Here is a 15,943-nt window from a genome sequence, read left to right as displayed (position 1 = left end):
CTCTCTCTCTCCCCCCCTTCTCTCTCTCTCTCCCCCCCTTCTCTCTCTCTCTCCCCCCTTCTCTCTCTCTCTCCCCCCCTTCTCTCTCTCTCTCCCCCCCTTCTCTCTCTCTCTCCCCTTCTCTCTCTCTCTCCCCCCCCCTTCTCTCTCTCTCTCCCCCCCCCTTCTCTCTCTCTCTCCCCCCCCCCTTCTCTCTCTCTCTCCCCCCCCCCTTCTCTCTCTCTCTCCCCCCCCCTTCTCTCTCTCTCTCCCCCCCCCTTCTCTCTCTCTCTCCCCCCCCTTCTCTCTCTCTCTCTCCCCCCCTTCTCTCTCTCTCTCTCCCCCCCTTCTCTCTCTCTCTCCCCCCCTTCTCTCTCTCCCCCCCCTTCTCTCTCTCTCCCCCCTTCTCTCTCTCTCCCCCCCTTCTCTCTCTCTCCCCCCCCTTCTCTCTCTCTCCCCCCTTCTCTCTCTCTCCCCCCCCTTCTCTCTCTCTCTCTCCCCCCCTTCTCTCTCTCTCTCTCCCCCCTTCTCTCTCTCTCTCTCCCCCCCTTCTCTCTCTCTCTCTCCCCCCCTTCTCTCTCTCTCTCCCCCCCTTCTCTCTCTCTCTCTCCCCCCCTTCTTTCTCTCTCTCTCCCCCCCTTCTTTCTCTCTCTCTCCCCCCCTTCTTTCTCTCTCTCTCCCCCCCTTCTTTCTCTCTCTCTCTCTCTCTCTCTCTCTATCTCTCCCCCCCTCTCTCCCCCTTCTCTCCCCCTTCTCTCCCCCCCCTTCTCTCTCTCCCCCCCCCCCTTCTTTCTCTCCCCCCCTTTTCTCCCTCTCCCCCCCCCCCCTTCTTTCTCTCCCCCCCTTTTCTCCCTCTCCCCCCCCCTTCTCTCCCTCTCCCCCCCCCCCTTCTCTCCCTCTCCCCCCTTCCCTTCTCTCCCTCTCCCCCCTTCCCTTCTCTCCCCCCCCCTTCTCTCCCTCTCCCCCCTTCCCTTCTCTCCCCCCCCTTCTCTCCTCTCCCTCTCCCTCCTTCCCTCTATATTACCACACTCTCCACTATGTCAGTCATCTAAGACTCTATTTAATCACACGCCCATTATTTGGCATACTTGAAACCACACCCATTTTTCAATGCAGCACGCAAAGCTACCACCTGCTGGACCACGCCTACAAATGAATGCCCCTCCCCAAATAAAATAATACTCCGCCTACAGACAAAAAAATTGTCCCTATATATTTTTGAAAAATTTTGGCAACCATGTGTTATGGCCCCCAGCCCCCCACATATATGAATTACTCCCGGGGTCACACATTATACAGGACACAATGGGCCCTTACCACTCCACTCCACAGACTAGCAAAACAGAGGAGAATAGTCTCCTGAACCCTAAAGAGCCTTGTAACTCCTCTCAGCTCCCCTTCCTGTAGCTTTCCTTCTATATTTACCAGCAAAACTGCAGTGAGGAATAGAAAAGAGAAAGAAAAGCAGATACAAGTCATGTCATTAGAAGCTCAGCGCACTCATTTACCTCACAACTCTCTTCTACGTCTCCCTCAGCTTCCTCAGTTCTAGTTTAGCGCCTTCCTGACGTCATTTCCGGGAGTTGTCGCCCGTCGCCAAGGCAACGAGGCCTTACTGACGGAGTACATCAGGTCTGAGGCAGGAGGCCCCGCCCCCCGGAAGTAGAGTGTGTGAGTCACACGTGGGTTCTGCTGGGAAGTCGGAGGAAGAGATCGGGGTGTCAGTAGTCGGCATGGCGGAGGGAATCCCCGGAGGGCAGCTCATCCAGGAGGGGGACTATGTGGTGCTGAAGAAGCAGGACGTGTACAAGGCGGTGCCGGTGCAGAGGAGGAAGTGAGTGTCTATGGATGGCTGATCACTGCATTCATACATTCTATTACATCAACGTGGTGCTGAAGGGAAGACCCCCCCCCCCTATTTATATATACAGTCAGGGAGGGTCACACCTGTCAGGTTTGTTTTGCCATCTGTGTCCCACTGAGGAGATTTCCCTTCCTGTCCCATAGACACAAAATAGGAAGTGAATTGGTGTCCCCATTGGAAGATTTCTCTTCTGTTCCTGTTATGGTGACAACAAAATTTGGGGGTTTTCTTTCACCCTCAGTGATAACTTTAAACAGGACAAATAGGGTGAATCTCCCTAACAGGGACACCACTATAAAAACTCCCAGGGGTTCTAATCCATCTCCACTCTACCCAAAAAAAGATTTAACCACTTTACCCCCGGAGGATTTTCCTGCTGTACGTCAGGGCCACTTTTTGCAATTCGGCACTGTGCGAATTTAACTGACAATTTTGTGGTCATGCGACGCCGTACCCAAACGAAATTTACGTCCTTTTTTCCCCCCACAAACAGAGCTTTCTTTTGGTGGTATTTGATCACCTGTGCAATTTTCATTTTTTGCGATATTAATAAAAAAAAGCAACAATTTTGAAAAAATAACAATATTTTTCTACTTTGACAGTTAAAAAAATATCCAATATATTAAATTTTTGTCATATATTTAGGCCAAAATGTATTTAGCTACATGTCTTTGACAAAAAAATGAGCGTATTTTTAACCGCTTTAAGACCGGAAGATTTTACCCCCTTCCTGACCAGGCCATATTTTGCGATTTGGCACTGCGTCACTTTAACGGACAATTGCGCGGTCGTGCGACGATGTACCCAAATTACATTGATGTCCTTTTTTTTTCCCACAAACAGAGATTTCTTTTGGTGGTATTTAAACGCCTGTGCGATTTTTTTTTTTTTTTTTTTTTTTTTTTTTTTTTTTTTTTTTTTTTTTGATCATGCGCTATAAACAAAAAAAGTTACAATTTTGCAAATAAAACAATATTTTTCAAATTTTTTATATGAAATTCCCCCCTACCCCCCAAAAAATGTAAAAATCTAAATTTTTTAACATTTTAGGCCAATTTGTTTTCTGCTACATATGTTTGGTAAAAAAAAAATCGCAAAAAGCGTATTTTGATTGGTTTGCGCAAAAGTTATTGCGTTTACTAACTAAGGGAAAGATTTCTGTCATTTTTATTGTTTTTTTAATGAGTAATGGCGGCGATCTGCTATTTTTTTTTTTTTTTTTTTTTGCGGGACTGCGACATTGCGGCGGACAGATGGGACCCTTGATTGACATTTTTGACACTTTTGGGGGTACCAGTGACATTACTACAGTAATCACTGCTATACATATGCACTGTTACTGTAAAAATGACACTGGCAGGGAAGGGGTTAACTTTATTGGAGAAGGAGGGGTTAAGTGTGTCCCTAGGGGCGTGTTTCTAACTGTGATTGGATGTGGCTGTGTGTGTAACAGCAGAGATCTATGATCCTACATAGCAGGACCATATGATCTCTGCTGTTACACAAGGGAGAATGACAGGTGGCTGTGTTTACATTAGCCGCCTGCCTTTCTCCCGGTGTAACCGACGATTGCGAGTGACTGGTGGACATCGGGTCCGCCGGTCACACGCGCGGGGGGGTCTGTGTCCGAGCGGGAGCGCGCCTCCGGCGGTGCGCGCTCGCTCCCTAGAGCCTCACAGGCTATTGACGTAGACCTACGTCACTTTGCCTGTGAGGGGCTGACTGCCGACGTAAATCGTCGTCAGGCAGTCGGCAAATGGTTAAACAGGACAAATAGGGTGAATCTCCCTAACAGGGACACCACTATAAAAACTCACAGGGGTTCTAATCCATCTCCACTCTACCCAAAAAAGAATTTAAAGAAAGTTTTGCTTTTAATTATACTTTAACCACTTAGTGACCAGCCGCCGCGGATGTACGGCAGCAGGTTCCAGTGAATCGCCGTACCCGCACCGCGCTTCGGAAATGCAGTCGTGGGGGGCGTGCGTGCCCATTCTCCAGGAGGAAAGCAGATCCGCGGGGCTGGCGGTGAAATTGCACAAGAGACGAAGCTTTCTGATGATGAAGTGAAGCGGCTGTCCTAGGATGGTTCAGGAGTACTGACAAATCTTTCTATACCCAACCTTTCCAGGCATTAGGTAATCACTTGCCGATCGTCAGCAGTACATATACTGTGGCAGGTCGGCTCTGTCCTGCGAAACAGAACTGTACCTTGCTTTGCGGGACCGCGGGTGGGGGGGGGGGGGGGGCTCACGCACATTTGCTGCAGGGGAATCTGATCTGCGGGTCTGGCACCTGCAATTGCTCCCCGTGGAGACAGAACGGCGGTCTGCTGTTGTAGACTCGGCACACCGCTGTTCTGTCAGCAATCAACACAGGGCTCCTCCTATTCGGGAACACAGGTCCCTGTGTTGATTCCATAAGCCCCCCCCCACAGTTAGAAAACATCCCCTAGGCATACATTTAACCCTTTGATCACCCCTGTTGTTAACCCCCTCCCTGCCAGTGTCATTAGTACAGTAACTGCATATTTTTAGCACTGATTACTGTAGTAATGTCACTGCCCCCCCCCCCCCCCCCCCAAAAAAAGTGTCAAAAAATGTTAGTCGGGGGTCCGATCTGTCCACCGCAATGTCGCAGTCCCGCTAAAAATCGCAGATCGCCGCCATTACTAGTAAAAAATAACATAAATCTTTCCCCTAGTTAGTAGACGTGATAAGTTTTGTGCAAACCAATCAAAATACACTTATTGGGATTTTTTTTTTTAACCAAAAATATGTAGTAGAATACAAATTGGCCTAAAAGGGGAGGGAGAAAGACAGACGGCTGGTGTAAACACAGCCGTCTGTCATTCTCACTGAAGTAGGCACAGAGGCTATGCGATCCTGCTGTATAGGATCGCATTTCTCTGTGGTTACGTCACTAGCCACGCCCCCTGACAGTTAAAATCACGCCCCTAGGGACACACTTGATCACCAATAAAGTTAACCCCTTCCCTGCCAGTGTCATTTTTACAGTAACAGTGCATATGTATAGCACTGATTACTGTAGTAATGTCACTGGTACCCCCAAAAGTGTAAAAAATGTCAGGGGTCCGATCTGTCCGCTGCAATGTCGCAGTCCCGCAAAAAAAAATCGCAAATCGTCGCCATTACTAGTTAAAAAAAAAACAATAAAAATGACATAAATCTTTCCCGTAGTTAGTAAACGCAATAACTTTTGCGCAAACCAATCAAAATACGCTTATTGCGATTTTTTTTTTTTTTTTTTTTTTTACCAAAAATATGTAGCCGAAAACAAATTGGCCTAAAATGTTAAATTTTGATTTTTACTTTTTTTTTTTTTTTTTGAGAATTTCATATAAAAAAAAATGTGAAAAATGTTATTTTTTTCAAAATTGTTGCTCTTTTTTTGTTTATAGCGCAAAAAATAAAAATCGCACAGGGGATCAAATACCACCAAAAGAAAGCTCTGTCTGTGGGAAAAAAATGACGTCAATTTCATTTGGGTACAGCGTTGCACGACTGCGCAATTGTCCATTAAATTCACGCAGTGCTGAATCGCAAAATAGGCCCTGGTCTTTGAGCAGCCAATCCTCTGGGGCTAAAGTGGTTAAGGGGGAAAATCTTCAGGTCCAGAACTGGTTAAAGTAGAACTATAGGCAACCCTTTTTTTTTATATATATTTTGGATAGAGTAAGGGAGGGTTATGAGCCCTGTCGGTTTTTTTTCCCCCATCTGTATCCTATTAGGGAGATTTCCCTTCACTTCCTGTCCAATATCCACAACAGGAAGTGAGAACTCCCTCCCCCCAGGTCACCAGAACTAGTGACCTCATTGGAAGATTTCCCCTCTGTTCCTGTTCTGGGGAAAACACAAAATTTTTCATTCACTTTCAATGATAAACAGGACAAATAGAAAGGGTGAATCTCCCTAATGGGGACACAGACAGCAGTAACAACTGACGGGGGTTCTAATCCCTCTCCACTCTATCCAAAACTTTAGTTATAATTTAAAGGAGTTGTAAAAGCAGAAGTTTGTTTTATCCCTATACATTAGTATAAAAGAAAAAGCCCTCTGTGTACAGCAGCCTCCCTCATCCCCCCTAATATTTACCTGAGCCCATCTCTGTCCAGCGATGTGCCCTGTAACGTTTATCTGTGTCCCATTGGGGAGATTTATCTTCACTTCCTGTCCCATTCCCAAACCTGAAATGACAGGAAATCTCTGCAAATTAACCACTCAATTAACCGACCGCCCGCCGCAGTTGTACGTCGGTACTTTGACGCTAAATACCGGGGGTTATGGCAGCGGATAGCTGCCATAACCCCGGTATTTTTTTAAAACGGCGGGCGATCAGCTTTCAGGTAAGGGTGGTCCCAGCGGCGGATTCACCGCCGGATCACCCTTATGGTGCGGCGAAAGAGGTGCCCCCTCCCACCTCGTCCCAGTCATTTGCCCCTGCTTACCGGACCCGCCCACAGCGGGGAAAATGATCCAGTGTTCCGTGAGGAAAAACCTACCCGTGAGAAATGCCTACCCTCGTCACTTCCGGTGCACCTACGTCATGCACGGAGGGTATGAAATGATCACGGCAGTGTGTGTAACGTGGCGGTTACATTAAAACAGCTGTGCTGCAATATGAGTCATCTCCGCTCCTGTCCCTGGCACTTCCCTGATCTGGGCTAGTAAATATAAGCGGCGGCGGCTGTATGAAAAGATAAATCACAGAGCCGAGAGCCGCTTTTGGATTTACTTGCCGAGATCAGGGAAGTGCCAGGAGGAGATAGGAGCGGAGATGACTCGTATTGCAGCCCAGCTGTTTTAATGTAACCGCCGCGTTACACACACTGCCGTGATCATTTCATACCCTCCGAGCATGCGCACTAGTCAGCTCCTCACCTGTTCCATTACGTATCCGGAGCTTTGAGCATGCGCACTGCTGCGCTGCTCAGCTGTTCCTGACAGGAAGTGATGAGGGTAGGCATTTCTCACGGAACACCGGTGTTCCGTGAAAAAACCATACCCGTGAGAAAACCATACCCTCGTCACTTCCGGTTCAGCTACGGAGGGTATGGATTTCTCACGGTAGTTAAACTTGCGGCGCTTACATTAAAACAGCTCCTCTGCAACATAAATCATCTCCGCTCTTCGCCCTGTCACTGCCCTCATCTCCGGTAATAAATATAAGGCTGCATTCACATGTCAGCGTTTGGATCGCGGGCAGAACCGCCGCGGGCAGAACCGCCGCGGTTCCGCCCGCGATCCAGAGATTATTGCAAATCGCGGGACGCCTAGCGTTGCCCGTTGATTTGCAATAGCCCCCCAAACGCCGAGCGATGTTGCCGCGATTTCCGCCTGCCGAATCGCGGCAACATCGCGCAAACAAAATCGCGGGACGCAATACGCTCCAAAGAAGCTCTTGTACTTCTTTGGAGCGTATTGCGTCCCGCGATTTTGTTTGCGCGATGTTGCCGCGATTCGGCAGGCGGAAATCGCGGCAACATCGCTCGGCGTTTGGGGGGCTATTGCAAATCAACGGGCAACACTAGGCGTCCCGCGATTTGCAATAAATCTCCGGATCGCGGGCGGAACCGCGGCGGTTCTGCCCGCGATCCATACGCTCACATGTGAACGGAGCCTAAAAGCGGATCACGGAGCCGCGATCGCCGTCACATTTACATCTCATACTCCCGCCGCCGCTTTTATATTTATTACCGGAGATGAGGGAAGTTACAGCGATAGCAGAGGAGATGATTGATGTTGCAGCCGAAGTGTTTTAATGTACCCGCCGCAAGTATAATATTAGAGACAGTGCCGTGAGAATTTCATGCCCACCGAGCATGCGCACTTGTCAAATTCTTTCATGTTCATTTACGTATCCGGGGCTCTGAGCATGCGCACTGCTGCGCTGCTCAGCTGTTTCGGACCGGAAGTGACGACGGTATGGTTTCTCCACAGGGTATGGTTTTTTGACGTTACACCGGTCCTCTCTCCACACAGACAGGAAGTCCAGTGAGGGCAAGATGGCACCCACTCGACTCTATGTCCTTGTGAGATCTGAGGACTTTTTGACCCCAGATCTCTTAATAAAGAGGTCCTGTCATGGCTATTTCTATTACAATTCCTTGTAATAGGAATAAAAATTATCACATTTTTTTTTTTAAACTGTATAAAAATCAAAAATAATAAATAAAATAAATAGGGGGGGGGATTAAAGCGCCCTATCCCCGTTAGCTCACACGCAGAAGCGAACGCATTTGGAAGTCCCGCCCATATATGTAAACGGTGTTCCGCCCACATGTGAGGTATCGCCACAATCGTTAGAGCAAGAGCAAGACATTTTTAAAGTGTCGCCTATGCGATTTTTAACTGCCAAAGTTTGTCGCCATTTGGCGAGCGTTCGTAATTTTTAAGCATGACATGTTGGGTATCTATTTACTTGGCGTAGCATTATCTTTCACAATATAGAAAAACATTGGGCTAGCTTTACTGTTTTCTTATTTTTTAATTCAAAGAAGTGATTTTTTTTCTTCCAAGACCACTGTGCAAATACGGCGTGATAAAAAATATTGCAACGATCTCCATTTTATTCTATAGGGTCTCTGAAAAAAAAAGAAAAAAAAAAAAATATATATATATATATATATATATATATATATATATATATATATATATATATATATATATATATATATATATATATATATAATAAACAGGCAAAAAATTTGGGGGAGCATACCCATGTATTTCCAAAGCTGCTGCAGCTATGATCCAAAAGACATGTATATTAAAAAAGAATAGCGCGCAAATGCAAAAGAAATTACTACCAAATCTGAAGAGAGTCCATAAATAAAAATGGGGGTTTGGTCCCACCATATGGCCATATCGTGCTCAAGCCCACTACTGCGTCAAAGTACCCCATTATCAGTGGGTCCTACACTATCCATGAAAAAGAGATGAATCCAGCCTTTCTAACCCTTGGAGATAATACTCCTTGCTGGGAAAAATGTGCAAATGCACTACAGGGGACTCCTCCTATATCCACTTGATGGTGGACACTGATTGAGTACAGGTGTGTGTGGGGGGTGGGGAGGGTTGCTCAACCTCGATAGTCTGGTCAGACCGAATACATAATAAACAGGCAGAAAATTTGGGGGCTTGAGCACGATTTTCTTTCAGTGTCAATGATAATATTAAACAGGACAAATAGAGAGGGGGAATCTCCCTAACAACGACACGGACAGCAATAAAAACTGACAGGGGTTCTAATCCCTCTCCACTCTATCCAAAACGAAAAAAATAATTGCCTTTAGTTATAATATTTTTTATTTATTTATTTCTTTTGCAAAATCATACTTGCCTATATGGACCTGTCCCTTGCCGGCTCCAACACGGAGAATCAAGCACCACCAATCGCTCGGTTCTCAGTGCTCCGTGAGCAGAGAGCTGGTGACTGTCAGTCATCGGCTCTCTGCTCTGCCCCCCTTCGCTCACTGGAGTGCTGGGCTGTGGAGGGGGTGGGGAGTGGCCAGGTCAGACTCTCAGTGGCTCGCTGAGAGGCTGAGCTTTGTGCCAGTCCAGGCATGTGGGCGGATCCCGACTTCATTGGCACGATCTTGCCCGAGCCTGAACCGGCTCTGTGACATCAGCCGATAGCGGGCTGCAGCCCGCTGTCTGCTGAAAACGGGTCACAGGATTGCAGAACAAACTACTCTCCTGTGATCCACAGCTTTGACTGTACTTCTCCTTTAACCACTTCTGGAACTGAAGGATTTGCCCCCTTAATGACCTGGCCATTTTTTTGCAATTCGGCACTGCATTATTTTAACGGACAATTGCGCGGTTGCGCAATGCTGTACCCATATAAAATTGATGTCCTTTTTTCCCCACAAATAGAGATTTATTTTGGTGGTATTTGATCACCTCTGCGATTTTTTTTAGTTTTTTTGTGCTGTAAACAAAAAAAGAGCATCAATTCTGAAAAAAAGCAATATTTTTCACATTCTGCTATATAACATTCCCAAAAAAATAATTTAAAAATCTAATTTTTTTTTTTTTTTCACCTTCCCCCCATTTTTTGGGGCTAACATTACTGTTTTTTTTTATTTTTTTTAATTCAATAGTCAAAAAGTTTATTTTTTTCCCAAAAAATTGCTTTTGAAAGAACGCTGCGCAAATAGTGTGACATAAAATATTTAAGGAACCGCCATTTTATTCTCTAGGGTCTCTGCTAGAACAATATATATATATATATAATGTATATGTTTGGGGGTTCTAAGTAATTTTCTAGCAAAAAATACTGATTTTAACTTGTAAGCAACAAGTGTCAGAAAAAGGCTTAGTCTTTAAGTGGTTAATCTGGCCTCATTTACAGACCAAAGTTCATCGCTTTGATCTAAAAGAACCAAATGATACAATGTTTCTTTTTATCTCAATGTTGTAATAAACTTTGTTGGTTGCCCTTTTTTTTTTTTTTTGCAGCTCTGGGCAGGGATCGGCTTTGCGCTTGTTTAACCGCTTCCATACAGAGCAGTTAGACACCCTTCCTGCCCAGACCAATTTTCAGCTTTCAGCACTCTCACACTTTGAATGACAATTGCTCAGTCATGCTACACTATAACCAAACAAAATTTTTATCATTTTTTTCACACAAATAGAGCTTTCTTTTGGTGGTATTTGATCACAACTGGGGTTTTTTTTTTTCGTGATATATGCAAAAAAAGAGCAAAAATTTTGAAAAAAAACCACTTTTTTTTAGTTTCAATTATGAAATTTTGCAAAAAATAAATTTTTCTTCATACATTTGGGCCAAAATGTATACTGCTACATGTCTCTGGTAAAATTAACCCAAATTAGTGTATATTATTTAGTATGTGTGAAAGTTATTGAGTCTAGAAGCTATGGTACCAATTACTGAAAATTGATCACACCAGATGTACTGACTGCCTATCTCCTTTCTTGAGGCCCTGAAATGTCAGGACAGTACAAATACCGACCAAATGACCCCTTTTTGTAAAGTAGACAGTCCAAGGTATTTAGTAAGAGGCATGGTGAGTTTTTTGAAGTTGTAATTTTTTCCCACAATTCTTGGGAAAATGAAGAAAAAATTATTTTTTTTTTTCTTTTTTTTCCCACAAAGTTGTCAATTTATAAGCTATTTCTAACACATAGCATGTACACAGCAAAAATTACACCCAAAAATACATTCTGCTACTCCTTCCGAGTATGGCGATACCACATGTGTGAGACTTTTACACAGCCTGGCCACAAAAAGAGACTCCACGTCCAAGAAGCACATTCAGGCGTTCTAGGAGCATAAATACACATAAAACTTTCTTACTACCTATCACACTTTTCAAGGCCCTAGAGCACCAATACAATGGAAAAGTCCACAAAATGACCCCATTTTGGAATGCAAACACTCCAACATATATTCTATGAGGCATAATGGGTCATTTGAACATATCATTTTTTTCCACAGGTTTTTGGAAAATGTGGGAAAAAAATGAAAACTTTTTTTTTTTTTTTACACAAAGTTGTCAATTTATAGGATATTCCTAACACATAGCATGTACACAGCAAAAATGACACCCCAAAATACATTCTGCCACTCCTCCTGAGTATGGCAATACCACATGTGTGAGACTTTTTCACAGCCTAGCCATATAGAGGGGCCGAACATCCAAGGAGCATCATCATGCATCCTAGCCACTTGCCTAGGCCTATTTTTGACATTTGGTGTTTACAAGCTAAAATCAGTTGTTTTGCTAGAAAACTGCTTAGAACCCCCAAACATTATATATTTTTTTTTAGCAGAGACCCTGGAGAATAAAATGGAGATTATTGCAATATTTTTTATCACACCGTATTTGCGTAGCGGTCTTCCAAACGCAATTTTTTTGGAAAAAATTCACTTTTTTTAATTCAAAAATAAGAAACCAGTAAAGTTAGCCCAATTTTTTCCCATAATGTGAAAGATAATGTTAAGCCGAGTAAATAGATACCCAACATGTCATGTTTGAAAATTGCGCACGCTCACGGAATGGTGACAAACTTTGGTACTTAAAAATCCCCATAGGCGACAATTTAAAAATTTCTACAGGTTGCCATCTTTGAGTTATAGAGGAGGTCTAGGGCTCAAATTATTCCCCTTGCTCTAACGATCGCGGCGATACCTCACATGTGTGGTTTGAACACCGTTTACATATGTGGGCGGGGTTTCTGTATGCATTCGCTTCTGCGCGCGAGCTAACGGGGACAGGGCGCTTTAATTTTTTTTTTTTTTTTTTTACTATTTATTTTATTTTTTATTTTTACACCGTTTAAAAAAAAAAAAAAATTGATCATTTTTATTTCTATTAAAAGAAATGTAAATATTCCTCGTAATAGAAATAGGCACGACAGGACCTCTTTTTTGTGAGATCTGGGGTCAAAAAGTCCTCAGATCTCACAAGTACACTAAAAGATAGAAAAAAAAAAAAAAATAAAATAATTATAATATAAAATGAAAAAAAAAAAAAAAAAGGACCTTTAAACCGTTTGCTAGGCAACAACATTTTCCGTAGCTCCGGTCCTCCAAGACCATAGAGTCAAGTGAGGGCAAGCTTGCCCTCACTCGACATCCTGTCTGTGAGGATTCGGGACCGGATCGTTTTCCCCGCTGCCGGCGGGTCCGGTAAGCGGGGAAAAGGACCGGAACGCGTCGGGAGGGGGGGGGGCGCCTCTTCCGCCATCCCGGAAGGATGATCCCACGGCGAATCCGCCGCTGGGACCACCCTTATCGGAAAGCCAACCGTCCACCGTTTAAAAAAATACCAGGGTTATGGCAGCTATCTGCTGCCATAACACCGGTATTTAGGTTTAAACGGACGACGTATATAAACCTTTTTGGACTTGGACATGGTGGCTGTATGAAGGGTGACAGGTACTCGGGTACTTTGTTGGGCAGGTGACAGGTACTCTGGTACTGATGAGCAGGTGGCAGGTACTCGGGTACTCCGATAGGCAGGTGACAGGTACTCAGGTACTCTGATGGGCAGGTGACAGGCAGGTGATAGGTACTGATGAGTAGTACTCACTGACTGATAGGTGATACTGTACTGATGGGTACTGATGATCAGTACTGATACGTGATAGGTACTGATGAGTACTGATTAGTAGTGATGGGTACTGATGAGCAGGCGGCAAGTACTTGGGTACTTCAGGCGTCAGGTACTCTGATGAGCAGGTGGAAGGTACTCGGGTACTCTGATGGGTAGGTGACAGGTACTCAGGTACTCTGATGACGGGTACTCCGTTGACAGGTACTCAGAGTACCCGAGTACCCGTCATCAGAGTACCCGAGTACCCGTCATCAGAGTACCCGAGTACCCGTCATCAGAGTACCCGAGTACCCGTCATCAGAGTACCCGAGTACCCGTCATCAGAGTACCCGAGTACCCGTCATCAGAGTACCCGAGTACCCGTCATCAGAGTACCCGAGTACCCGTCATCAGAGTACCCGTCATCAGAGTACCCGATGACAGGTACTCGGGTACTTTGATGGGCTAGTGACAGGTGCTCTTTATTGGGGGGGGGGGGCAATCAGTGTGTTTAGGGTGCACTGTAGTTGGTAACTAGCTGTTACCACAATCTCCTCCTCACACAGGATCAGTGTGTGAGGAGGAGAACACGGTGACAGCTAGTTACCGTGTTCTCTGTTGACATTTGTGACCGGCTGTGATTGGACACAGCCGGTCACGTGGTAAAGAGCCAATTTCATTGGCTCTTTACCTAGATCGGGGATCGACTCTGTCCAAGGGACGAGCCTCGTCCCCGATCGCTGCTCTGCGCGCCCCCGGGGGCGCGCATTGCAGAGAGAACGAGCGGCTCGTGCTGGAGCCGCTCATGTGATCGGCTGTGATTGACACAGCTGATCACGTGGTAAACAGCCAATTTCTATTGGCTGTTTACCTTGATCAGTGATGGGCTATGTCCGAGGGACGAGCCTCATCCCTGATCGCGCCGCTGCGCGCCGCCGGGGGCGCGCAGTAGCAGCTAGAACGGGCCGACGTCATATGACGGCGGCCCGGATCTAGACAACCACTTTGCCGACGTCATTTTACATGACTCGGTATGGAAGTGGTTAACATGAATTGTGGAAATGCCAGATTGTGATCTCTAAGGCCTCATGCACACGGGGCGTTAGAAAAAACGTGCTGCAAAGTTAGTTCTGACGCCATGAAAAAGCAGCTGTTAAACGTGCTTTCAGTAGCTTTTTCCATTGGCGTTATTGCACGTTTGGCCACGTCGCTTTTAGCAGCATTTTTTCTGCCTCCATTCAAAATCAATGGTTCCCTATGGGAGCCTATTGATTTGAATGGAGGGCGCATCGCAACATCGCAAGTGAATTGCGGTGCGACTTGCGCTGTGAGAATCTTGAGGGGGAACTCCATGCCAAAATGGGAATAAAAACTGAGTGGGGGGTCCCCCCCCCAGGTTCCAAACCAGGCCCTTCGGGTCTGGTATGGAATTTGAGGGTAGCCCCACGCCGAAAAAACGGGGTGGGGTCTCCCCCCAAAATCCATACCAAATCCTTATCCAAGCATGCAGCCTGGTAGGGCAGGAAGGGGGAGGGAACGAGCAAGCGGCCCCACCCCCCCCCCAGACCATACCAGGCCACATACCCTCAACATGGGGGGGGTGTTGGTGCTCTGGGGCAGAGGGAGCTCTGCACCCCAAAGCACCTTGCCCCCATGTTGATGAGGACAAGGGCCTCATCCCCACAACCCTGGCCGGTGGTTGTGGGGGTCTGCGGGCAGGGGGCTTCTCGGTATCTGGAAGCCCCCTTTAAAAAGGGGGTCCCCCAAGATCCCGGACCCCCTCCCTATGTGAATGGGTATGGGGTACACTGACTGTACCCCTACCCATTCACCCCATAAAAGGCAATGTATGTAAATAACGACAGGAGACGTTTTGGAAAGTTTATTAAAAATCTTCATCAGGTCTTCTCCGCTCTTCTGCTCTTCTCCCACTCTGCTCTTTTGCGCTCGGCTCTTCTTCCTCTGGTCCTCCTCAGACGATGTTGTTCCCAGTGGGACGGGAGACCCGGGTGAGCCGCGGGAGGGGGGGGGGATGTCCCCTCCCGCTCCTTGTAACAGCCGACCGGCTTCTCAGCCACATCGGTTGTCATTACAAGACAGCCGACCGTCAGCTATGGACGCCGGTACCAGAGTGATGCCTCTAGCTGCAGGCATCACTCCAGTACAGCACTTTCTGAAATACCGGTAATATTGGCCACCTTGGTGGCCGATTCTGATATATCGGGGAAAGTGCATATCGGCCCCCGATATATATCCGCTTTGCAGATAATCGGTTGATCCCTACTGCATTGATGCATTCACACAATTTCACACTAACTACCAGCAAGAATGAATCCTTACATTTAAATAGCACCTGTCATTTCAGATCCATCATGGCAGCACCTGTTAGTGGGCATTCACTCACCTGCTGCCGCCATGTCCCTTACCTTGTTGTGTCACTGCCGCTTTACCAGCCGCCCCATTAACCACTTGCCGACTGCCTAACGCCGATCTACGTCGGCAGTCAGCCCCTCACAGGCAAAGTGACGTAGGGCTACGTCACTAGCTTGTGAGGGTCTAGGGAGCGAGCGCGCGCCCCCGGAGGCGTGCTCCCGCGTGGTCACGGACCCCCCCCCCCCGCGCGTGTGACCAGCGGACCCGATGTCCGCCGGTCACTCGGCGGGGGAGAGGGAGAATGTCAGGCAGCTTGTGTAAACAAGCCACCTGTCATTCTCCTTGCTGTAAAGACACTGATAAAACGGATCTAGTATGTAGATCCGTTGATCAGTGTCCTTACAGCTCAAGCCACAGCCAATCACAGTAGAAAGCACGCCCCTAGGGATACACACAGCCCCTCCCTTCCAAATAAAGTTAACCCCTTCACAACCAGTGTATTTTTACAGTAACAGTGCATATGTATAGCACTGATTACTGTAGAAATGTCACTGGTAACCCCAAAAGTGTCACAAATGTCAGTCAAGGGTCCGATCTGTCCGCCCCAATGTCGCAGTACCGCAAAAAAATCGCAGATCGCCGCC

The 15,943-nt window shown here is 46.5% G+C and overlaps 1 protein-coding gene across 1 annotated transcript in view; it reads left to right on the top strand.

The window, feature by feature from the left end:
- The first annotated feature begins 1,650 nt into the window (after window positions 1–1,650).
- The window catches only part of TRMT6 (tRNA methyltransferase 6 non-catalytic subunit), a 99,692-nt gene continuing 85,399 nt past the window's right edge, over window positions 1,651–15,943 (top strand). The window contains exon 1 of the mRNA XM_082251243.1: window positions 1,651–1,813. Within this exon, the coding sequence (XP_082107369.1) occupies window positions 1,713–1,813 (101 nt within the window). The 5' untranslated portion in view covers window positions 1,651–1,712. The remainder of the gene's footprint in view (window positions 1,814–15,943) is intronic.

Source organism: Pelophylax lessonae (assembly GCF_965119305.1).
Source record: "Pelophylax lessonae genome assembly, chromosome: 3".
NCBI lineage: Eukaryota > Metazoa > Chordata > Amphibia > Anura > Ranidae > Pelophylax > Pelophylax lessonae.
Note: the sequence above shows the minus strand (reverse complement) of the source record. Positions and strands in the feature narration are given on the sequence as shown.